Here is a 26,057-nt window from a genome sequence, read left to right on the forward strand (position 1 = left end):
GGGCACGCGAACATTGCCCTAGCTCAGATCCAGCCTGCATTGTGTGCTGGCCAGCTGACTTTTGGGCCTTTCTGGAAGTCGGAAAACGGGCCATTTCTGGCCTCCAGAGGGCCTCCAGGGGAGTGGGGAAGGCCGTTTTTGCCCTCCTCAGGCTCCTAGAAAGCCTCTGGGGTCTGGGGAGGGCAAAAATGGGCCTATAGGACCCACTGGACCATCAAGTGCCAAAAGCGGGGTCGCACAGGGGTCGCACATGCATGCACAGGGGCAGGGCGCATTGGATTATGGGTGTGGGCACGTGCACGCTCGACCCCCCCATGCTCCCCCCTGCTTTTGGCACGCGATGGCAAAAAGGTCAGCCATCACTGCCATAGCTTATCCACCAACATCTACCCCTCTTGGCTCTTTGGTGAAGCCACTGCCTATGGCCAGTCAGGTCCCCCCTTCTTATTCTTGACATTGGGTGGAGTTTTCATCTCTTTGGGTCTTCACTTTCTGTCTTCCAGGGAAGCCACTCCTGCACTTTTCTTCTCTTCACAAGGAACTAACAACTACTGCACATTTATTTTTTTCTCTCCAGACCATCTCTCTAGCTACTCTGTGCCCCCCACACACAATGTTTCTCCCTCTCCTCTTCTCCTTCTTTCCTCTCTTCTCTCTCTCTAGTTTTTAGGTTACAGTAGTAGCATAATAATTGAGGAGGTGGAACCCCCCAGGGCTCTAGTACTGCCTATCTTTGCATCAGGCTGGACCAATGGGTTTCAACATCTCCCCACAACAGCCCTGGATAGCCCTGGACAAATTCCTATTCCATTGGAGGTCTCACGCTAGCAGAAGAGCAACCATGCCACAGCAGTAAAACCCATATGCCACAACAGGGGTGCTATTCAGCAGGTTCTGACGGGTTCTGGAGAACCGGTAGCAGAAATTTTGAATAGTTCAGAGAACCGGCAAATACCTCCTCTGGCTGGCCCCAGAGTGGGGTGGGAATGGAGATTTTGCAATATCCTTCCACCAGGAGTGGGATGGGAATGGAGATTTTTGCAGTATCCTTCCCCTGCCATACCCACCAAGCCATGCCCACCAAGCCATGCCCACAAAACCGGTAGTAAAAATTTTTGAATTCCACCACTGTGCCACACCCTCACTTTCAATTGTCGCTAGAGCTGTCACATGGTAGCTTCCGGCTTTTGTGTTATTTAACTTTAGATAAGACTTCAGGACAATGTATTTTATGAAACAGTGGAGAATGATTAAATAGTAATGTGGTTAATTGTTTATCTATCTTGATATGGTTTCCAGGCGGCCTGATGAACCTCCACTTGATAGAGGTCACATTCCTTGGCTTGGGCATGCACTGGCATTTGGTAAAGATGCTGCCAAGTTCCTCTCTAAGATGAAAGAGAAGCATGGTGATATTTTCACAGTGAGTATTTATAGGACTTAACATTCTCCAGGGTGCCACAGTTCACCTCCTGCAGGACACAGTGTTGATAGGCATTCATTGAATGCTACCTTGAAAATCTTGTAAACTTCCTGGAGTCCTTATACAGGTAGTCCTCAACTTACGATCACAACTGAGCCCAAAATTTATGTTGCTAAGTGATACATTTGCCCCATTTTATGACTTCTCTTGCCACATTTGTTAAGTGAATCATTGCAGTTGTTAAATTAATAACACGGTGGTTAAGTGAATCTGGCTTCCCCATTGACTTTGCTGATCAGAAGGTCGCAAAAGGGGATCACATGACCCCAGGACATTGCAACCGTCATAAATGTGAATCGGTTGTCAAGCATCCGAATGTAAATCACGTGTCAATGGGGATGCTGCAAAGATCAGAATCCGGAAGTGTCACGGCGTTACTGGCTGGGAAAATGTCGGGCTCCGACGAGCTCAGCAAAATCCAGCCAGATGAACCGTCACCAGGGGGTCTTCAGACCGAAGCTGTCCTGTAGGAACAGTGAAGAAAGAGAGGCAGCTCAGGGTCTAAAGAGGGACAGGCAAGTCCCATGGATAGCCCGAGAAACTCTCTCTGAGCCGGTGAGGGGGGCAGCGATCAGAGTGAATCGCCATGAAGCTGGAGCCTCTGGAGCAAGTCGACTATCTGTATAAAGGTAGGGTATAAACCTAATAAATGATTTAAATAAATAAAAGTGCAGCACTTCATTGATGGAGTTTTACATGGCACCCAGATGATGTCACTTTTGAGTTGCCAGCCATCTGAGTTATCCCACTGATGCTTCCATGTTCTTTCCCACTGAAATCTGCAAGAAGAAGGCAGCATAGTTGTGTCACTGCTAGTACTGCTGCCATCCATCTAGATGTGTTAAGGAGGTCAAGTGTCATTGGCCAGGGAAAGGAATTATTAGCAAATAGGGACGCTGTGGCTCAGTGGCTAAGACGCTGAGCTTGTCGATGGAAAGGTTGGCAGTTCAGCGGTTCGAATCCCTAGTGCTGCGTAATGGGGTGAGCCCCCATTACTTGTCCCAGCTTCTGCCAACCTAGCAGTTCGAAAGCACGTAAAAAATACAAGTAGAAAAATAGGCATCACCTTGGTGGGAAGGTAACAGCTTTCTGTGTCCCTTTGGCATTTAGTCGTGCCAGCCACCTGACCATGGAGATGTCTTCAGACAGCGCTGGCTCTTTGGCTTAGAAACGGAGATGAGCACCACCCCATAGAGTCGGGAACAACTAGCACATATGTGCGAGTTTTACCTTTAGGGATACCTTTACCTTTAGCACTTGCTCACCCTTGTAACTTAGGGAACCAGATGAAGCTGATGCAATGCTGTAAAATTCTCAAACTTACTGTTCTCCCACAATGCTTTGGTAATAGTCAAGCCCTTTGTGCTGCCATTTCGCTCCAAACACTTAATAACATATCAGCCTTTGGACTGAAGCATCCGCTAGCATTTTATGGGAATCTAATTTTGCCACCAAATGGTGAAAAGGGAAGATAAATCAAGGGATTGACTTGATTAAAAGGCAAAAAAAGGGACGGCTGCATCCTGTCCTGTTACATTTTAAAAATCATCATCTCTAGAAGATGACCTGCTAATCTTAACTGAAAGAGGATGTCTATTACAAAAGGAAGTTGCTTTGATTTTAGGTAGTCAAACACTCTTATTTAATGGCAGATGAAACCAGGAAAGGAACATTTTCAAAAAGAATAGTTCTTTAAATGACCTATTTATTTATGTATTTGCATAATTTCTACACTTCCCCTACAGGGGGAAAAAATTCCAGGGCAGTTTATCCAAAATTTAGAATACAATTCCAGTGGAAGAGAATACAGTTTTTCAATCATCTTCCAAAGCAAAAGCATAATAAAGGTAAAGGTTCCCCTTGCACATGTGTGCTAGTCGTTTCCGGATCTAGGGGGCGGTGCTCATCTCCATTTCTAAGCCGAAAAGCCAGCGCTGTCCAAAGGGTCATGTGGCCGGCATGACTAAACGCCAAAGGCACACAGAACGCTGTTACCTTCCCACCAAAGGTGGTCCCTATTTTTCTACTTGCATTTTTTACGTGTTTTCGAACTATAGATTGGCAGAAGATGGGACAAGTAACAGGAGCTCACTCCATTATGCGGCACTAGGGATTCGAACCACTGAACTGTCGACCTTCTGATCAACAAGCTCAGCCTCTTAGCCACTGAGCCACCGCATCCCACAAAAGCACAATATAGTCAGCCTATTCCCATATGCAGGGGCTTGCGACGATATCAGAATGATGAAGCATAAGACATAATGTACTGCAAGTCTCTCCCCTTTTAGATTATGTTAAAGAGCAGAATTTGGAGCAGGGGCCATGTTTGTTTGGTTGTTTGCCTTCCTTGCTCTCTTTCTATGGATGCCCATTAGCATTCTTGGGAAAAGAGATCAAAGAATTACACATATGATTATCATGTAATCAAGGTAAGGCATAAACACAATGATTACAATTAATAATAGAATGGAAAGGAACACTTGAGACATTTGTTGGGATTCTTTAGAATATTTATTTATTTATTATTACTCCAATTTATATGCCGCTCTTCTCCGTAGACTCAGGGCGGCTTACAATGCATTATAGCAATAGCCTGCATACTTTTATGTATATACCTGCTTATTAGGGCTTTCGGCCCCTACTAAGCGGAGTTGTTCTATACAAAGCTGGTTTATTGCCCCCACAATCCGGGTCCTCATTTAGTATTAGCTACCAGTGTTCCTCAAAATTTGTGAATATTTTAAATAGATAAGGATTCAAATAAAATAGAAGAAAGGAGACCTGATGGAATGTAGCCAGTTGATTTTGAATAAATCTCCATCTTTAATTCCAAGATATGAAACTTCTATTCATTCCTTAAACCCAGAGCAAAAACAAAATCAATTAAAACTGAGATGGGCGATACTTGATCCTGCAGGTGTTCCTGAATAACAGCTCTCAGCATTCCTCAGGAGTGGCACAATTTCTAGAAATCAAAGTTAATCCTTTTTTTAGATCATTATACGGTGCCAAAAATGTTAGTCAAATGTTTTTTACTAGGGACGAATTGTGTACTTAGTCATATGCAAACATGTATAAACGCTAAATTTGGAATATGAATTGAGTTTCAGTTGAAGAGTCTTTATATCTCTCTCTCTCCCTCCCTCCCTCCCTCCCTCCCTCCCTCCCTCTCTCCCTCTCTCTCTCTCTCTTTTCTTCTATAGTAATCCCTACTATCCATGTTTGGGGGAAGCGTCCTTTATTATTTTTTTATAATTAACTCAAAGTGGTGAACATATATAACGGTCTTCCCTTCTCCTATTTTGCCCCCACCAACAACAACCCTATGAGGTGAGTTGAGCTGAGAGAGAATGACTGGCTCAGAGTCACCCAGACAGCTTAATTGATACCATTAAGGGCAGTGGTGGGTTCTAACCGGCTTTACTACTGGTTCTCTTTGTGCACGCGCTTCGCGTTGGGAATCTTGCTCCATGCAAGCATGTTGGGAATCTGCCCAGCTGAGGTGCGGCAATAATCCACTCTGCCGCACCTATCAGCTGGGTTAAAAAAGAAGAAATAAAAGGTAGGAATAATGCGGGGGCAGGCGGGAGGGCCCAGCTCCTGGAAAAAGAGAACCGGTTCAGTGATGTCATATCGTCACCGCTACCGGCTCAGCTGAACTGGGCCGAACCGGGAGGAACCCACCACTGATTAAGGGACATGACCTATTCCAAAATCTCTTGAATTATGAATCAATCATTTGATTGTTCTGATCGTTGTTCGTACAACGATTCTAAGGGCCTTCTTTATATGGAAATTTCATTATTGAGATTCAGGAACCATTTAAAATGTATCCTAGTATAAGCATATCCTCTAAAGTTGCCCTCCTTTTTAATATAATGCATTAGATGCTGTGATATGCAAACTCACAAGCACTACAAAGACCACCGTTTGATCCTCAAGGACAGTCAAGGCAGTCTCTTTAGCATACCCTCCAGATCTTGTTTCTAGCTCCACTCTTCAATTCTTGGGGGTTCACAAATTCTCCATCCTTGAAGCAGGGTCTGGTTTTGCATTGAGCAAAATGTTGGATTAGGAAGCTATTGAAAAATTTCATTCAAGACTTTGTCTAAACTGTAAGATCTCAATTCAGTCTTCAGATAAAGATTCCTAGGGGTTAGGGTTGGAAACAGGATATGATGAAATCTCTGTCTTTTTTTCAAAATTCATTGGTTTCTTTACATTGATGTACTAGATTAATTCTACATGACTAAATGTAAATTGTTTGTTTAAGGTTCAAGTTGCAGGAAAATTTGTAACCGTCTTATTGGATCCCCTTTCCTACGAAGTGGTTCTTTGGGAATCAACTGCCAAGCTGGACTTTGGCCAATATGCACGTATGTTAATGAAACGAATGTTTGATGTGACGCTCCCGAATTATGATTCTAATGAGGAAAAGGCCATGCTAAGACCGTAAGTGTAAATTTTATAGGGGAAGTACTTGCATCCAAGAAGGACATGATACTGTATGTTCTATGAATTAAGTATTTTGAACACTCATTTCAGGGAATTCAGCATATGAGGTAGCATCTTCTTTTAAATAGCATATTTAAATCTAAATATTTAAATAGCATATAAATCTAAAAAAAAAATATTGAAAAATTGTGAGTCAAGTGTTCATCTATAACATGTGTTGGAATGCATAAACCAGCCTTGTCCAGCCTTGTTAATAAAACCTTGATAAGGAATTATACATAGGAAATGTTTCTTCAGTTACATTACATTCTTCCTTCCAGTCAAAGGCATTATAAATCTTGAGATAGTAAACTTAAAAAGAACATCGCCTTTAAATTCTGATAATAGAAATATAAAAAATAATGTAATTTATGCTTAGGATATTTATCAATCCAAATGTACATTTTGTTTAGATCAACCAGCTCTATGCTATTCTGGAGTTATGTTGATTTTATACACAACTTTCCCAAATATACATTTTTCATTTGCAAATTTCTGAATATTCCACATTCTATATGGAACTGTCCCAAAGACTTACTTTTCTTAATTAACTTTTCCAGGAAAGGACAGATTTTCCAGCTAACTCCATTTGCTTCTACCACCCATCCTATACTGAAATTTGCTTATGGGAATCAGACTCTTTTTGGCAGATTTCTTTTACCACTATATCTAGGACTCCTAAGTTCCTCTTCCTGTGCCTTTCCCATGGCCCTGCTTGCATGGATTTTTAACACTACTGTCTTTGCTAGGCACTATCAGTGCTTACAAAGTATTATGGATTGCAGAAAATAACTCGGAGGCTGAATTCAGCCAATGGGCCACTGGTAAATCCCCATTGAAGAAATTATTTTAAACTGCAATCCTAAACATACTTGGGACTAAGTCCCATTGAGTTACAATGCAATGTCTGTTGCCCCAGTGGGGATTGCACCGAAATCTTTAATCATTTCTGCATAAGGCATGAATGTTCTCTTTTTCCAGGGATGCGGTGGCTCAGTGGCTAAGATGCTGAGCTTGTCGATGGAAAGGTAGGCAGTTCAGCGGTTTGAATCCCTAGTGCCGCATAATGGAGTGAGCTCCCATTACTTGTCCCAGCTTCTGCCAATCTAGCAGTTAGAAAGAACATAAAAAAATGCAAATAGAAAAATATGGACCATCTTTGGTGGTAAGGTAAGAGCGTTCTCTGCGCCTTTGGCATTTAGTCATACCGGCCACATGACCACGGAGATGTCTTCGGACAGCGCTGGCTCTTCGGCTTTGAAATGGAGATGAGCACTGCCCCCTAGAGTCGGGAACGACTAGCACATTTGTGCAAGGGGAACCTTTACCTTTAAGGTTTTTGTTGAGTCAGACTATCAGAAATTCACAGTGATGTCTAGCTAAGTTGCCAAGTTTTTAAGGTTTATTTAAGAAACCTCTATTTGAGGAATCCAAGTGGGAAGCAGACAGGAGTTTCACAAAGTACTCTTGTGTGTTTCCTTCTACAGAACTCTGAAGGACAAGAATCTTCACAGCCTGACTAAGGCCATGTGCCTTAACTTACAAACCGTTCTGCTTCCTGGACCTGATGGAGCCAGTGGGCAGTGGAAAGAGGAAGGCCTGTTTCACCTCTCCTACAGCACTATGTTCAGGTGGGTGTAATGTTTCTAAGTCCTTTTTAAAAAAAGTTTTTTAAAATTGGGGTTCTTGGTACTCTGAGCTTGGTTGTTTCCTTGCAGACATAGCTGTTCTGACCTAGGCTTCCCCAAACCACGAAGCAGACTCCTTGTCCCAACAAAACCCCTTTTTATTAAGTCACTGTGAATTTCTCTCATTCACATCCAACAGAGTCTTTCAAGGGTGAATTTACAGTCACAGACCTTATCTGGCTTGGAGAGGTGCCAGGCCGATATCTTCAAAACACAAGGCTGTACTTGGCAAGGAGTCTTTGAGAGTCACGAACCAATTAAGCGAACTAATAAGAGCAAGGTGGCACAGCAGACTAAACTGCTGCTGTTAAAGTAACACTTAGCTGCCAGCTGCCTGCAATTATTGCGAGTGCAATTCTCACCAAGCTCAAGGTTGACTCAGCCTTCCATCCTTTCGAGGTAGGTAAAATGAGGACCCGGTTTGTGGGGGCAATAAGCTGACTTTGTATAAAATAGAACACTGCTTGGGGGGCGGGCCCAAAAAGCCCTACTAAGCAGGTGTATACAAAAGTATGAAGGCTATTGCTTAATGCATTGTAAGCTGCCCTGAGTCTCCGGAGAAGGGTGGCATATAAATCAAACTAATAAATAAATAAATTGTCTCCTGCAAACTCCACTCCCCTTTTGCTCCTCTTTATTCCCTATGGAAGAGGCCATTCACCGTCCACCTGTGCCTTTACTCCCGAGTCGGCCCTTGTTCCTTAGTTATTCCCTTCTCCTGGCAGCTCTGCGCATGTGCACATCAGGAATAGGGTCCAGCTGTTCTTCTGCCCCACTGATATCCGACTCCAAAGGCAGCTGATAGCTGTCATACGGCCCTGACCCCATTTTTGCCTCTGATGCAGAGCCTTCCCCAGACTCCAGGACTGGCCCATGTTCCTCCCCAACCTCATCACTGTCTGAGTCTGCCACTAGCTCCGCTGGCTGCTGGCGGGCCACAACAGTAACTAAATAACATCATCAGTGCTCTACTGCAGCAGTGATACTGTTTCCTAGTGCAGCACTGATGAAGTTACCTAGTTTGGGTAATGAAGTCGGCCCTTGTTCCTTAGTTATTCCCTTCTCCTGGCAGCTCTGCGCATGTGCACATCAGGAACAGGGTCCAGCTGTTCTTCTGCCCCACTGATATCCGACTCCAAAGGCAGCTGATAGCTGTCATACGGCCCTGGCCCCATTTTTTCCTCTGATGCAGAGCCTTCCCCAGACTCCAGGAGTGGCCCATGTTCCTCCCCAACCTCATCACTGTCTGAGTCTGCCACTAGCTCCGCTGGCTGCTGGCGGGCCACAACAGTAACTAAATAACATCATCAGTGCTCTAATGCAGCAGTGATGCTGTTTCCTAGTGCAGCACTGATGAAGTTACCTAGTTTGGGTAATGAAACGTCTGCAAATAAAACTTAATATTTTTTTATTAAATTTCATTATAAGATAAAAGTGCATCCGAACAAAAGTTAGAAAAGTAGAAAAAAGAAAGAAAAGTGCAACGAGAGAAAAAAGATAATGATTTCTGATTTTCTTTGGTGCAGTAGATTACAAAAATAATACAATCTTTTACTTTACATTTGACAAGATTTCAAGCCGTTTCTATAATCACAAAATCATTCCAATCACCAAAGCTAAAACCAAAGTTCCAATTTTTTTTTTCAGATTTGAGTAAAAAGTCCAGAAGTGGTTTCCAAATAGAAACAAAGCCAGACAAATACTTTTCTTTAATTAAAACAATGAATGTTTCTGCTAACTCCATCACCTTTACCATCCATTCTTCCATTGTGGGAATTAGTGTGTTTTTCCATCCTTGTTTATATTAGATTTTTGCTGCTGTCAACACATACAGTAACAAAGTTTTGAATTTTCATTCAAATTCCTTATCCATCAAACCTAAAAGGAAAAATTCTGGTTTCATTATTTATATTTATTTTAAGATAAATATGCCAATATGCTTTATCATAAATTCATCAGAGATGATAAAAAAATACCCTCTACAGTTGCATTTCCAACATACATTTGAAACTCTCCTACACATTTTTTGACAACTTCTCGAGTGTTAAAAACTAATAAGACACATTTGTACCTCCTGAAGAAGTTTCCAAGGAGGTCTGCTTGGGTTCAACACGAAGAGTTGAGAGGGCCTCCAACAGGACCTCCAGTGAGGGAACTTAAGGCCAATGTCTCAGCCTTTTTGCTCTTGTTTCCTTTTCCTGCTCCTCTGTTCTATTGCAGGTAGTCCTCAACTTACAACAGTTCATTTAGTGACCTTTCGAAGTTACAAGGGCGCTGAAAAAAGTGACTTATGACTGTTTTTCACACTTACATTGTAACCATTGCAGCATCCCCAAGATCATGTGATAAAAATTCGGACGCTTGGCAACTGGTTCATATTTATGACAGTTGCAGTGTCCCAAGATCATGTGATTCCCTTTTGTGACCTTCTGACAAGCAAAGTCAATGGCGGAGCCAAATCCACTCAGCAACTGTGTCACTGACTTAACAACTGCAGCGATTCACTTAACCATGGTGGCGCAGTGGTCAGAGTACAGTACTGCAGGTTACTTCTGCTGCCTGCTGGCTGCCTGCAATTTGGCAATTCAAATCTCACCATGCTCAAGGTTGACTCAGCCTTCCATCCTTCCAAGGTGGGTAAAATGACGACCCAGATTATTGGGGGCAATATGCTGACTCTGTAAACCACTTAGAGAGGGCTGTAAAGGACTGTAAAGCAGTATATACTGTACTTTTCGGAGTATAAGACACACTTCCCCTCCCTAAAAGAGGGTGGAAATGTTGGTGCGTCTTATACACCAAATACAGCCATTTTTGGCCTCCCGAAACCTCATCCTGTGCAGCCTGTTTTCAACAAAAACAGGCCCATTTTTTGCAAAAACAGGATGTGCAGAGGGTTTGGGAGGCCTGCAGAGTGCTCCTGGAGACTGGAGAGGGCAAAAATGTGACACGTGGGGGATTTGGGAGGCTAAAAATGGGGGTGTTTTTTGCAAAAATGGGGGCGTTTTTGCCCTCCCCAGCCCCCAGGAGCACTCTGCAGGCCTTCTAAACCCTCTGTGTGCCCCATTTTTGCAAAAAACGGGCCCATTTTTGGCCTCCCAAAACCTCCACGTGTTGGGCCTGTTTTTCACAAAGGGTTTGGGAGGCCTGGAGGCTAGGGAGGGCAAAAACTTTTTTTTTCTTGTTTACCTCTTCGAAATCTTGGTGTGTCTTATACTCTTATTGTCCGAAAAATAAGTCTTCTATTGCTATTGCTAACAACTGTGGCAAGAAAGGTCATAAAATGGGGCAAAATTCATTTGACAACTTAAGTTTAGCAACAGAAACGTTGTGCTCAATTGTGGTCGTAAGTCGAGGAGTACCTGTTCCTGTTCTCCTCTCCGAGTTAAACAACAGAGTAGTGCCAGAAGAAAAAGAAACATGGCACAGCTCCCACTTGCTTTGCTGGCTGTCTCAATGTCTGTACGTGATCAAAGCATAAAAACAAAGAAACCGGCAAAAGCAGAACAAGATAGGTAGTTCCAATGAGCTCGTTTGGCTCTCCTGGTATCTGGAAGGGGTTCTGCACTTTTTCATTAAACAAAGAAATTGAAATTGAGTGCTCTTTCTTATAGTCAAGATTTCAATGATCTGCTCTCACACAATGGAGCTACCAAGCTGCAGAATGTTGATAAAAAATGTTTATTGAATGGCTGCATATGAATGAACTTTATGCAACATGCATAGGAAATGTCATGAAAAAGCAACATACAAATTTCAGCTGAACATTTTAGGCACGTAAGGGATCAAAAAACAGCCATGATCGCATTTCAAAATGTAGGATCCAGTTTCCATACACAATCCAATTTCGTGTCCAAAACGTACTGTAGATCACATTGTAAACTACTAAGACATGTGCTCAGTTATGGCTTTTAGAATGAGAGAAAATTATTCTTCTCTTTCTGATTAATTTCCTAAAGATCTTCCAAGTACTGCTGTCTTGTATATAAGGATTAGAAGGGAGCTTGGAGATCATCAAGTCCAATTCTCTGCCCAGTATAGAAATTCATTATTCCAAAATACCCCACAGTTGGCCAATCTTTAAGATTTCCAGCTAAGGAGTATCCATTATTTCCCGAAGCTTTCTTTTTCCTTTGTTGAACATTTTTTATTGTTAGGAAAATACTTTGCAGTTGAGACCTATCATATTTTTCAGAGTATAAGATGCACCTTAGTTTTTGGGGAGGAAAATAAGAAAAAAGCTGATTGGCAGGTGGATTGGGCTCCCGGAATATCCCAATCAGCTGTTCTCAGAGGTGAATTTTAGCAACAGGTTCCTTGGTTGTGAGCTCTGTGCCTTGCTTCTTTTTGCTTTTTTTTCTGCCTCTGAAACGTCTGAAACTCTGTTTCAGAAAAAACTTTTTTTCCTGTCTCTGAAAGCCTCCAAAACAGCTTCAGAAAAAAAGCCTCTAAAGCAGTGGTGGGTTCTTCCCGGTTCGGCCGAGCCGGTAGCGGTGATGAACCGGTTCTCTTTGTCTGGGAGCTGGGCCCTCCCGCCCCCGCATTATTCCTACCTTTATTTCTTCTTTTTTTAGCCCAGCTGATAGGTGCGGCAGAGTGGATTGCCACACTTCAGCTGGGCAGATACCTAATGCGTGGCGATGGCGCGCAAAGCGTGTGCACGAAGAGAACCGGTAGTAAAGCCAGTTGGAACCCACCACTGCTCTGAAGCTCTTTTGGGGGGATTCTTTTCTGAAGCTCTGTTTGGGGGATTCTTTTCTGAAGCTCTGTTTGGAGGCTTTTTTTTTCTGAAGCTCTGTTGGGGGATTCTTTTCTGAAGCTCTGTTTGGAGGCTTTTTTTTTCTGAAGCTCTGTTTGGGGGATTCTTTTTTCTGAAGCTCTGTTTGGGGGATTCTTTTTTGAAACTTCCTTTCTGATGCTATTTTCAGCCTCTGAAATCTCCGTTTGAGAAGCTGGGCAGGGCTACATTCAGAGTATAAGACACACCCAGATTTTCACCCTCTTTCTTTGAGGGAAAAGGTGTGTTTTATATTCCGAAAAATACAGTAAATAGATCTAAGATCATTCCAAGTTTCCTGGTACCTTATCATATTGTTTGTTTTTCTATGGACACGTGCTGTGGCACATTAACATAGATAGCTTTTGTTGTTTTAATGTTTTATGTTTTAACCGATGCTTTATAGTTTTTAAAATTATCCTCTGGTAAAGTTACCCTGTGGTAAAACGGGCGATCAATAAATTTGACAGACAGATAGACAGACAGACAGACAGACAAGCAGACAGACAGTTTTATAGTTTTTAAAATAAATGTATATGTCTCTTAATTTTTGATTGGGTGCTGGCTAGAGTTGTTTGAAGATGGGTGACTATATAAATCTTTAACTTAAATTAAATAAATGCTCCAGTTTGTCAATGCCCTTGCTAAAATATAGTGCCCAATACAAGACACAATATTATGTATATGGTCTGATCACTGCTGATGTTCTGCCCCAGCTACAGACCCCAAAGAACGCAGCACACACAAAGTCTGTACAAACCTTAGTTTACTAAATTAACTCAGTCTTTTTCAAACAAAGGCTGTTAATTAACTTTCTTAACAGCCTACAAGAACCCAAAGAATAAATAATCGTAATCTTACTATGATTGGCAGAAAGCCCAGAAGCAATTTGCAGGAAACTGATAAGAGAACTAAGATCAAGACGCAACGGAGAGTGAACGAAGTTGTTCCCTGCAAATTGCCTTAGTGGTCATCCTTCCTTAAATAGGCTAAGGGAGTGGCCAATTAGCCCCAAGCCTTACTCTCGAGGAGACCTCCTCCTGAGGAGCCACTCCTGCCTTTTGGCAGCTCTGCGCACCTGTGCATCGAGAAGAGGCTCCTCGTCTTCCTCTTCTGGGAGCTTCTGGAGGTTCTGAAGGCCCTGGCTGAATCCCTGCCTCTGGCACCACATCTTCTCCAGCCTCCTCATTGTCTGACTCGAGTGCCAGCTGCACAGGCTGCTGGCGCAGCACCACACCAGCCTCCTCGCTGTCGGAATCAGCTACTAGCTGCACAGGCCGCTGTTGGGCCACAACTGAATAGAGCAGTGTACCACCAGAATACCCAGAACTTTTTTTGCAAGTACTGCTAATCATACTGGATACCATACTATCATATACTGTTTCCCAGGGATGGTATTCACTTCCCTTCGCTACTGGTTCACAAATGTGAGCGCGTGCCCATCGCACATGTGCAGAGCGTCAACAACGGGACGTGATGATGTCCCAGTGGGTGGGTGGAGCCTCCCACAGCCGCCGCTACCGGTTCACACAAACTGGATAGAACCGGATGAATACCACCACTGCTGTTTCCTATCTAAATGAAAAACTCTGTATTTGTCTTGAAATTCATTTTTCTGCTTAGTAGCTATTATTCTAGCTCTATTTCACAATTTTTAAATAATTGTTTTAATCGCTTCCCTTCCTAATCCTGCAGAGCTGGATTCTTGACATTGTATGGAAATGAAAGCAAGAATTATGAAGATGTTAACTGTCAAGCTAAAGATCGAGCTCATTCGTTGGAAGTTTATAATGTATATTATAAATTAGACCGATTTTTGATGAAAGCTGCCCGGTCAACTTTAAGTGGAGGTAAGTGTCATTGGTAAAAGAAATATCACTTTTAAAATGTCAATGCTTTGAAACCTAAGACTAAAGTGAATTTACTTCTTAGAATCAAAATAAGAGCTACACTACATATCTGCAGTGTGTTTGCGCTTCTTATTTAAATGTAACTATAATTTAATTAAATGTAATATTTAGATTAGAGTGGTATGTGCAGCAAAAAAATATTAATAGCTAATTATGAGCAAGTGCTAATTAATAATTAGAGATTTGGAAACCAGGAGACTGTACATTCTAGTCCCATTTTAGGCATGAAAGCCATTCAGTAACCCAGGGCAAATCATTCTCTCTCTCAATACAAGCCATCTCACAGGGTTAAGTTATTCATAAAAATAATAAAGGTAGGATAAAAAAATAAATAATTATTTTTTAAATAATGTCTCGATAGATTAACAACAATAATGTGTCGGCAGATTGACAGATTGTTCCTAGTTCACTTCAGAAGATGTATCCGATCTAGATAATTGTAGTCGTCAAAAACATACGTTATATAGAAATATATGTAACGGAAAGTTAAGTGATGTGATCATTTTGAGATCTATTTCAAAGGATAAAGGTTTTTGGTTTTTTTGCTACAGATTATTGATTTTTCAGTGGGACACATCTGCCTTTGGAAGAACATGGTGTTAATCCATTCAAACCTCACCCCCCATGTTCAAAATTCAATTGGGATCCATGATATATATAAATAGATAGTTGAGATGGGTGGGCGGGCAGGTAGGTAGGTAGGTAGGTAGGTAGATAGATGACGGACAGAAGGATAGATAGATGGATGGATGGATAGATAGATAGATAGATAGATAGATAGATAGATAGATAGATGATGGACAGAAGGATGGATAGATAGTATAGTATAGTATAGTATAGTATAGTATAGTATAGTATAGTATAGTATAGTATAGTATAGTATAGTATAGTATAGTATAGTATAGTATAGTATAGAGCTTCCATGTTTAAATTCATGTCTATATTTACACTATACCTAGTATTTTAATAGGAATATCGTAGCTGCTGCTTCTCTATTGAAGAGGTTTTCCCAGGAACAAAACAAGCAAAAAAAAACAACAACTATAAAACTACTGAGTAAATGTGATTAATTAATAGAATAAATGCAACCTTATAAAAGAGGTAATGGTAGTAATCTTATTATTGTTGGTGAAGCTTTTTCTTCCTGAAAGAGTAGTAAACAACTACATCATTTAAATGGCACTATTGGGAAAAGGGAATTTACAAGAGGAAATTTACAAACAGTAGATGGTGCCATTGTGCAACCTTTTAGATCCTTTTCATTACAGGCAGTTGGAATGGATAGGTCCATCCAGCTTTCCTCCTCTTGCAGGATGAGATAATAGGATAATTTTATAACGATTCTGTCAGTGTTTTCAGTCCAAGCTTACAAAACAAGCAGAGCTCTCTTTCTTGCCAGTGTTTAAATTAGTAAAAGTGTTTCAAAGAAAAAAAAAATACTTGTAAGTAGGATATTATGCTTTTCAAATCGTGATGTACCCTTTCATCATCAACTTGAACTCTCTTGCATCTATCATCACGTTCCAATAAAATAAACATCTTAAAATGATTGCTGTCATTGACAGCTGCAGAAATGACTCAAATGCAGAATCTCATGTATTATGGCTTGCCACCATTTCTCCTGCATGGTGATCCTTTGAAGGTCCTCTGAGCTATACAGGTCTGGACCTGCACCTATAATTGGCTAAGACCTGCAATTTGTTTCACCCTTAAAACTGAAAAATACCTAATGAAAACTAGAACATAAACTACAGAATAGAGGTCTAGTGTAGTCTTTAGTTAATACATATACCTTGTTCGATAACAGAGTGTTATCAGAGTATACTGTTCGAAAAGCTGAGATTGACCCTCTTGAGGCTAGTATGATTGAGGCTGAATTCCTATACCTCTAATTTCTGAGGAGTTGAAATTACTTCTGAGTAGATATGCCTCAATGAGAGCCACATTGATGAAGCATCAGGCTAGAAACTAGGAGATGGGAAATTCTAGTCTTGCTTTAGGCACAAAACTCAATTTTTTTTACTACCGGTTCTGTGGGCGCGGCTTGGTGAGCGTGGTGTGGCTTGGTGGGTGTGGCAGGGGAAGGATATTGCAAAATCTCCATTCCCACCCTACTCCAGGGGAAGGATACTGCAAAATCCCCATTCCTTCCCCACTCCTGGGGGAAGGATATTGCAAAATCTCACCCCACTCTGGGGCCAGCCAGAGGTGGTATTTGCCAGTTCTCCGAACTACTCAAAATTTCCGCTACCGGTTCTCCAGAACCTGTCAGAACCTGCTGAATTTCACCCCTGCACAAAACCAACTGTCAGTCCCTCTGTCTCTGCTCTAGCAAGTAAGCAATGACAAATCTTGCCAAAAAAACTGAAGGGACTTGTCCACCATCCAGGCAATCTCTCTTTCTCACACACACACAGAGGGGGGGGGGGCGGAGAGGAAGGAAAAGGAAAAGAAAAAAGAAAAAAAAAGAAAATCCATAGATTGCATTATTTAGAGGAAATAGATAATGTACAATGAAATCATGCATAAATGTCTATCAATTATTACAGCACCTTCTCAAACAAACACAGAAAACATTTATGCTTCCCATAGCAATTTACCTGGGGAGTACAGCTTATAGAGAGTGAAGAAATAAACTCATGGATGCACCAATTCTGTTAATGAATGTCTGTAAGAGACTCTGTAGATGCCACTATACCTCCTACCTGTGGTCCCAGGTTGATAAGCAACAGCACCTGCCTCACTAATCACATACAGCTTGCCTCCATCCCTCCCTTTTCTCTCTTTCTTCCTCTGACTTCTTGATCTCTGAAGAGAGAGAGAGAAGAGGCTTTTTCAGCCTGATACCTACTAGATGTAAAGGGTGTGCAAGTAATGAAGGTACACAAGACCTGAAAATAAATACATCCTGAGTGATCTGAGCTAAAAACTCAGACATAATGTTTGGCTTTGAGGATCGAATTCTTGCTCACCCGTGAAATTCATGTGGTAGCATGATGGAAAGCTACTTTCATTTATTTATTATCCCTCTTCAGTAAGAACCCCAAAGGCCCCTGCCAGAAGAAAGAGAGAGAATAGGGAAAATAGTAGTATATAAATTAATAGATAATACAATTTACGATAACTAGAAATAAGTTAAGCTTAGTAGATGGAAATTTAGGATTAGGTAATTTAATTGTATTATTAACATTAATAGTGTGTTAAAGTATATTGTGAATTTAAAATATTAAGGATTAGAAATTGTGGGGATTTTGAGATACACTCCCAGGATTGATTAAATATTGTTAATATTTGGCTTTATTAGTAATCCTACACATTTGGAATATTGAAGTTATGGTGGAATAATGAGTAATTCTTAAAATATTAAATATTAATAATTTAGTAGGGGATAACAAATACATAGGGCAAAGAAATGTTATCTATGTTTAAATGAATTAATGGGAAAAATGATAAAGAATTATGAAGAGAAAATAGTATTGTTGAAACTGGAAGATTAGGATTACACATACTTATTTGTATATTATTGTTAGCATTGTTTAAAAAAGATTTGACCCAGTCAATACACTGTCCACAAAATATATATGGTGTGAAAAGAAAATTGCAAATAAAACATGTTTGAGAGAGAGAGAGAGAGATTATAAATTTATTTTCATAAAATATGTAATAAAAGTTGAGAACATCTCTACTTTACATGGTTGTTTTCAGGATAAAATAAGATAGGCCTTCTGATTTTATTGGAGGAAGGCCCCAATAATCACCACCTATCATCCATATTTATATCTTTGGTACTTCTCTGTATAGTGGAAAAACAGAAATTTTACAACACCAGGAAGGATCTCTGGAATTTATTTTCTATGGAAAGGCTGGACAGCCGAGCAAACCGAAGTGTTTGGTTGAACATCTATAAGGAACACTTGGTAGACCTTGGTGTGAATGAAGATATGCAAACTAGAGCCATGGTACTGCAACTCTGGAGTACTCAGGTAAACATGCAATTTTACTTCCTGCATTTCATCCTCTTTATGGTTTCTCAATCTTTAGTTCCATCCTCTTACACGAACTATTTATACGCAAAGGGTAGAGTTTAGAAAAACATACCCATGGCCCAGAATCAATTGAAAAATATAAATATTGTATGTTAATATCAGCCTTCCATCATGGACCACTTGTTCCTTATTGACACTAATGGCAGGACATAATGTCTATGGAGTTTCTCTCAAAGGTGCTTTTTTCAAAAGGCAGCTGGACTTTTCTTGTTTTTTTTCCTCCTTGAAAATGTGTCGCTCCAGTTTGAAGAAGCTTCTTCAAACTGGATGAGAAATGAAAAGTTTTCAAGGAAAAAACCCAACAAAAGCCCAGTTGCCTTTTGGAGCAAGAAAGAATGTACTCTTATCTCTGCCAGCTGGAGATCTTTAGTGGGGTTCTGGAAGGAATGAAAGAATCGTCAAAAGGAGAAAGTGGATGAGGCCTCGCTGTATATCTGGGTTCTGACCTAGCCTCCCTTAACAAGCAGGAGGCAGGAATTGGTCCTGATAAAACCTCTTTTATTTACACGACTGTGAATTATGTTCATTCACAGTCAGCAATGTTTGTCCAAACAGTTTTTCAAAGGAATATTTCTCAACACACCTTATCTCATTTGGCAAGCTGCCACGTAACTTGTTTCCAACCTCAGTACAAGGCAAAACTTGGCACAGCATCTCTCAGAGTCACGGAATGAACGAATTGTTTCCTGCAAAAGCCCACTCCCTGTTTGCTCCTCTTTTATTTCCTGTGGGAGGGGACAATCACCTCCAAGGTGTGGGTTTACTCCTGAGTCGACCCTACTTTCTGAGTTGTTCTTTGTCTTCTGGTAGCTCTGCGCATGCGCACACTGGGAACGGGCTCCAGCTGTTCCTCTGCCTCGCTCCTGTCTAACTCCCTCTCTGCCTCCGACGCAGAGCCCTCATCTGAGCTTTCCCCAGCCCCCAGGACTGGCCAAAGTTCCTCCCAAACCTCCTCACTGTCCAACTCTGCTGCCAGCTCTGCTGGCCACCGGTGGGCCACAACATTGGGAAAAGATGCATGAGAATGAGCGGGAAGCTTGATGGTCTTGAGGGGCAAAATGGTTCCTCATTTATTGGTGATCATTGATGACAAATACCCTGATTTTTTTTTTTGAAAAAAATAACCCCCATGTGTATACTACTCGAAATACTATTAATGTTTATGTAGTGTCAGTCTTCAATTGGGATAATCAATACTAGGCCTGCCAACATCTCCAATAGTGGACTTCGTGTTTACATCTTCCTTTGATGTGTTCAAGTTGGGAAAGAGTTCCCCGTATGGAAAATCTATCCATCTGCATGTAGATGATTGGAATTGGATTTACGTGATTAAAAGTAGTGACCCCTAAAAAAAAAATAGAGGATTGATTTTTTTCCCCCTTGATCCCTTTAGAATTATTTTCCTTTGACTGCCACAAGGTACATAAGTAAACTCAGAAAATATGCGAGTTTCTATAGCAATAATTGCATTTTTTTTTTTGTTCCAATGTTTGGTTTCAAACAGTCAGCCCACTCCTATTTTCTACCTTTTAAAAACATTGAACACGGCAGACTGTAATGAGAGATGCTCTAATTCAATGTTTTTCAAACTTGGCAATTTTAAGATATGAAGACTTCAACTCCTAGAATTCTCTAGCCAGCAAACTGACTGGGAATTCTGTGAGTTGAAGTCCACGCATCTTAAAGTTGCCAAGTTTGAAAACCCCTGCTGTAATTCATGTAAAACAGGCTGGGAAGGCTGCTTTTTAACCCATGTCTCATCTAGAAAAGAGACCTGCATGCTGCAGAAGACAACGTTGAAACAAAGCAGAGATAGATCAGATCTAATTCTCTGAACAGGAGGTATAGTTGAAAGAGAGGCTGCAGTGTAGAGACAGGGTATGTACAGTAAATTGGATGTACAGGATGTTGGCTTATTTCCCCATTAGGAAGAAAGATTGAAAATAAAATCATTATAATAATGTTAATAGTATAAGAGCCTTGGTAGTACAGTGGTCTAAAGCACCCTGTTATTAAGACCAGCTGCCTGCAATTACTGCAAGTTCGAATCTCGCCAGGCTCAAGGTTGACTCAGCCTTCCATCCTTTCTAAAGTAGGTAAATTGAGGACCCAGTTGTGGGGGCAATAAGCTGACTTTGTATAAATATACAAAAGGATGAAGGCTACTGCTTAGCGCATTATAAGCCGCCCTGAGTCTCCGGAGAAGGGCACATATAAATCAATTTTTTTAAAAAAAGTATTATAATCATAATGGAAGAGAAGTCATTTATCAAAAGTAGAGTACCGTTACATATAAAACTTCTCAGTTGCAGTTCTTTACGTCTTTATGACTCTGGTTAGAAAAGTTATTGAGTAGCTAACAGGAGAGAAACCCTTGCATGAAATCTTAAAGGAGTGGTTAAAAATATGGAGCTAAATGGATAAGTACTCTGATATTTTATAAGATGGCTCATATTTTTTTTATAGTGACAAATGTGAATTTTACTCCCAGGAACCCCTTGAACCTGCATACCAAGGGCGCACACAATACTTCAGTGGCTAGACCTCTTTTTTGGCACACCTAAAAATAATAAAAAGTACTGTGTTTGCCATCTCAGTGTTTTTTAAAAGGACAGGTGAGATTTCTGAGTCAAATATGAAAGATCTGTTTCTTGTTCTTTAGCACAGGGGTCTCCAACCTTGGCAACTTTACGACTTGTGGACTTCAATTCCCAGAATTCCTCAGCCAGCGCATGCAATATAATTGGAAGCCCTGATCTAAAGTATTTGATTTCCTGTCCCTCTCATAATAATTATCCCGACTTGTGTTAGCAAATCTGCTCCCCAAGACACTCCAAGCTTCAGTTCTTATACATTGAAAAGAGACAATAAGAATTTTTAGAATGCAGCTTTCAAGGCAGCAAGAGAGACTCCCCCCCCCATCCTACAACATGAATAGATCCATTTGGTCACCACGTTTAATAATTAAAAGCCCGGATGCACTTTGATTCTCTCGCCTCCACCCCACTTTTAATGGCTGCACTTTAATTAAAAGAACAGCCATCCTTCTAAAAAAAAAAACAAAAAAAAAAACGCAAGCAAGAATAAAATCTTGCATCTCACCCTTCCAAAATCAGCATGTATTATTTATTCTTTGCACTTCTCTCTATTGGATTTGATGTACTCTTGATGTACTTGCAATCAACAATAGTGCTGTATTGCATTTCACTTCATCATCTCAATTTTAATAAGCAAGCAGAGAACAATAGGAAGTGCTGGGGCTTCCTGTTTTCTGTTTCTCAGATTCTGAAATAAGAGCATTCCCGTGAGATGCAGTGGTGGGAAAGAATGGCCGTGGTTAGGGAATATCGAGTTGTTCCCAAGAACCAAGTCTCCATATTGCACTGCTTAAAGCTGGCTAGCCAGCTTGCTTCCTTGTTTGTTTGTTTGTTTGTCTGTTTATTTATTTACACTTACCACCTGACTCCAATCTGTTGGTTTGTTTATTAAATTTCTATGCTGCCATCTTCTCTATAAGGTAATTCTTTGATGGCCCATAACATAAAAACAAATTTTAAAAATACCGTATTGTTCAGAGTATAAGATGCACCTTTTTCTCCCCTAAAGGGGGTGAAAATTTAGGTGCGTCTTATACACCGAATGTAACCCCGCCCACCCACTGGCCTCCACCCGTTGGCCTCTGCCTCCCAGCAGTTACCTCCTTGTGAGGAAACAGCAAGAAAAAACAGCTCCTTTCAGCTTCAGCACAGGCTAATTAGCACAAGTTGATTGGATCGACCTCCTGACTCTCAGCTGATTTGCCCTCAGCTGTTTTGCACAGGGCTCTGCTGCTTGCTTCAAAGAGGTAAATTGCTGGAGCAGATTTTTTTTCCTCTTGTGCTAATCAAGCTATGCTGAAAATGAAAATGAAAGTAAAGCAGGCTGTTTGATGTTTGCTGCAACGAGGCAAAATTGCTCAGAGGCAGAGGCAGAGGGAGATTTCTTTTTCTTCTTTTCCTCGCCAAAAAAGATAGGTGCGTCTTATACTCCGGTGCGTCTTATACTCCGAAAAATATGGTAAATAAGCAAAAAGCATATAACAATACCAATAACAAAATGGCTAACCCAAACAATGAAACAAACATGTCATAGACTGGAAAGGACTTTAACCATCTTCCTGCTTGTCTCATTTTCATCTGAACTGAGAAAAGATGTTATGCACATAAGGATAACCAATATTATAAAAGGACCTCTAAACAACATACATGAGCAAGGTGACATACGTCACCTTTAGAATGCTATTGAATGCCTAGGAGATGGAACTAAATTGAATCAGATTGAAAAGATTGAAAAGTGATACAAATTGAAAATCAAATACTTTGGTCTCTGCTATTTTACCATCATTCTTTAGGGGGGGGGAAATGGCAAGATACAGAATTTGAAAAGAACACGAAAACCAAATGCAGCTCTTTGGAATAATGACTCTAACAGTAGAGATAACTTCATGAAATCTGCAGGTTTTAATAGCTAGACAGGTTTATAATGGGAGAGGCATACTCAGCTTTGCCCTTGGCATGGTGATAGACTATCCAAGAAGTTCCTTTTTTTACTTTTCTTAATTGTGGCCACTAGAAGTATCTCAGAACCACATGAAAGATGTTAGTGTCCAAAATGAGCTGTCATATCTCTTTTTTAAGTTACCAGGGGTAATATAACAGCAGTCTCAGTAATGAAGAATAGTAGGAATACAGGTTCCTAGAAAAAATGGACATTAGGAATATTCTGAGTTTTTATATAACCTGGGGGTTCATGAGGGCTCCCACACAACTGCTGTTTAGCCCAGTTTATTAATGGATTGGAGCAGGGGTGGGTTCTAGTTACCTTTACTACCGGTTTGTAATAGGATCGCGCACACGCGCTCGCTTCACATGCGCAGATTGCCGATGATGACATCTGGGGCAGTGGGCAGGGCCTCCCACCGGTTTTACTACTGGTTCTTGTGAACCAGTCCGAACCAGGGGCAACCCATCACTGGATTGGAGGTGTCACAAATGCAAAATTCTCAAGAAGAGCACTTCAGTTATTATGCCAGTTTCCAGCCCAAAACATCTGTATATTTTTTTCCTAAGTGCTAGGAATATAAATCATTTCAAAACTATAAAACATTTCAAAAATAACCCAGGAGAAAAAACAAAGGCCACTAGATCTCTCCTTGATTTAGCTAGTGAACAGTTTGCAAGCAATCCAGGTTATTATGTTCAGATTTCCCCAGCATTTCTCCTCCTAGTAGATGCCTCCAAGCTTCAAAGGCTACCTTTGCAGTCCTGATCCTGGATAGTATAGTGCTGTTCTAATGGGTTTAATTTTCTTGAGAAATAAAGCTCTATGTTTTTGCTGCATCTTATAGCAAAATGTCTTACTGCAAAAATCAGAAGTACTAGTGTCCATTATAAAATGGCCAAGTAGGATCAGGATATTGCAGGATGGGCTGAGTAGAAAAAGACCTCCTTTAGCTTTTTTTAAAGTTTCCAGACTAGGGTTTTTCATCTAAATATTTTAAGACCAGTGGGTTAAAATTTGTTGTTAAAGTGCAGTGATAATTTGCAAAGCCCTTTAATCTCTGTATAAATCTTAGCTCTCCCTCAAATCATGGGGAGTACTGGGATTCCTGAAAAGGGAGAGGTTGCATGGGCATAATCTGATCCAAGATCTCAGACATACCCTTCTTACAAGTGGCAGCCCGGATTTCAGATGGTTCAACCTCCCTGTGGTAGGTCATGACACTGGAGAATCCCAAGAAATCAGAATATGATCCAACCATGACAAAGGAGGTAGCACAAGCTCCCGCCATTTTGGATCATATTGCCACTGCTCTGACAGGAACATCAAATCTAGAATGTGACCATTGTCCTGAGTCAGACTTTGGATCAGTGGTGGGTTGTCCCTAGTTCGGACCTGTTCGCAAGAACCAGTAGTAAAACCGGCGGGAGGCTTCTCCCACCGACCCCAACGTCATCAGAAAGCTTCTGCATATCCGCAGAAGCGAGCGAGCGAGAGAGAGCAAAGCAAGCACATGCGCGGTCCCGTTGCGAACCAGTAATAAAGGTAAATACAACCCTTCCCTGCTCTGGATGGTCTGGGATAGGCCCAAGGCTGTCATGGAAGCTATGAACTTCAAAGCCACTCAGATGCCATTTTCAGGGAAGGGAGAGTCAATTTACCTTAGAGTTGTAAATCTGGGGACCTCCACGTCCAACCTGAACAAATGGAGTCAAACAGCTCAGGCAGGGAAGTTGCTATGCAGCATGGAAGTTGATACAACAGCAATAATCCCAAATGATCCTTAGAGCCTAACTTAATGAACTGAGTCTCACAACCAGGGATCTTTGAGGCACAGCTCCTGAAGTCACAAGAGATTCCCTGATAACGATTGTCATAAATCTTCCCCTACCCCAGAGTTTTGGTTGATACCACATTGAAACACAGCTGGGCAAATTTCAGAAAGGAAAACCCCCATTGCAGAACCCAGCCAAGCCTTGGTAATACAATGCTGGTTTGCTAAATGTCTATGGAGATTCTCCATTCTCACTTTGGGTCGTGGTTGTCCCAAAGATGCTTTTTTCAAGAGGCAACTGGACTTTCTGGGACCAAAAAATCCAGTTGCCTCTTGAAAAAGCATCTTTGGGACAATGCTGGTTCGCCCTCTCATCCATAATTTAACTGTGGATGAGAAAAGCCTTATTACAGACTGAGCTGGCATTCAGTAGCAGCAACTGAAGGCCAGGTTGAGAATATGGTTAAATGAGTACATTAAGGTATTATGAAATTCGTTAGATTTCTAAAGCAGCTATTAGTTTGTGTGTATAATATCGCTAATACTGTGGAAGGCTTAGGGTTATTTCTCAGCTTTTCAAGGCAGTCCTTCTAAGGCCACCCTGTTGTTCATTTATTAAACTGCTAATGTGGAACTTTCTTATTGAAGGTGAAACAGACCCTGTTGATTTTAACCAAAAGGATATTTAAATTTGATCAGATTTTGTTGCTTTGTGATAAAGTTCTATATGTGTTCTCTGGCATTAAATTCTGTCTGATTCCTTTGTTGTTTCTTTTTTAGAGTAATGCTGGCCCAGCAGTTTTTTGGCTTCTCCTGTTTCTTTTAAAACATCCTCCAGTCATGGCAGCAATTCAAGCTGAAATGGAAAAACTATTTAGAAACAGACGATTAGCAACCAGGCCAATTTGTGAGATAATCAACCAAGACGTTTTGGATAGCACACCCATTTTTGGTTAGTAACATGTCATTCATCTAGCCCTAAGCAATTTAATTCCTTAAGTGTCAGTTAAATATTTACCACTGTCATCACTGGATCTGGGAAAGCTTCTTACACCATCCTATCTGTCTCTTTGATTTTCTTTACTTAAAGCATAGCGAATATCAGATTTTCCCTTTAGCTGTCTCCATGTTGTATCCAGTCTTTTTATCTTGGTAAACATGTGGAAATGATCACCGAGAGGAAGGCAGCAGTATGTGCCTAAGGTGCCATGTCTTTCAAATTCAGGGTTGGCAAAGTTTGAGAGAAAATCCCAAAAACATCCAGTGACATCCAAGATGACCTTGAAATGAGAACTGTCTTGGGCAGGAAAAGCACCCCTACATAGGATATAATGGAATTATTTATG

The 26,057-nt window shown here is 41.0% G+C and overlaps 1 protein-coding gene across 1 annotated transcript in view; it reads left to right on the forward strand.

Annotated features, from left to right (window-relative positions):
• PTGIS (prostaglandin I2 synthase) overlaps positions 1 to 26,057 on the forward strand; it is a 52,990-nt gene that overhangs the window by 15,645 nt on the left and 11,288 nt on the right. The window contains exons 2-7 of the mRNA XM_034413808.3: positions 1,300 to 1,423; positions 5,757 to 5,935; positions 7,465 to 7,608; positions 14,138 to 14,292; positions 18,154 to 18,335; positions 25,492 to 25,663. Of these exons, the coding sequence (XP_034269699.2) occupies positions 1,300 to 1,423; positions 5,757 to 5,935; positions 7,465 to 7,608; positions 14,138 to 14,292; positions 18,154 to 18,335; positions 25,492 to 25,663 (956 nt within the window). The remainder of the gene's footprint in view (positions 1 to 1,299; positions 1,424 to 5,756; positions 5,936 to 7,464; positions 7,609 to 14,137; positions 14,293 to 18,153; positions 18,336 to 25,491; positions 25,664 to 26,057) is intronic.

This window comes from Pantherophis guttatus, chromosome 3 (genome assembly GCF_059756535.1).
Source record: "Pantherophis guttatus breed Tessera chromosome 3, ASM5975653v1, whole genome shotgun sequence".
Classification (NCBI taxonomy): domain Eukaryota; kingdom Metazoa; phylum Chordata; class Lepidosauria; order Squamata; family Colubridae; genus Pantherophis; species Pantherophis guttatus.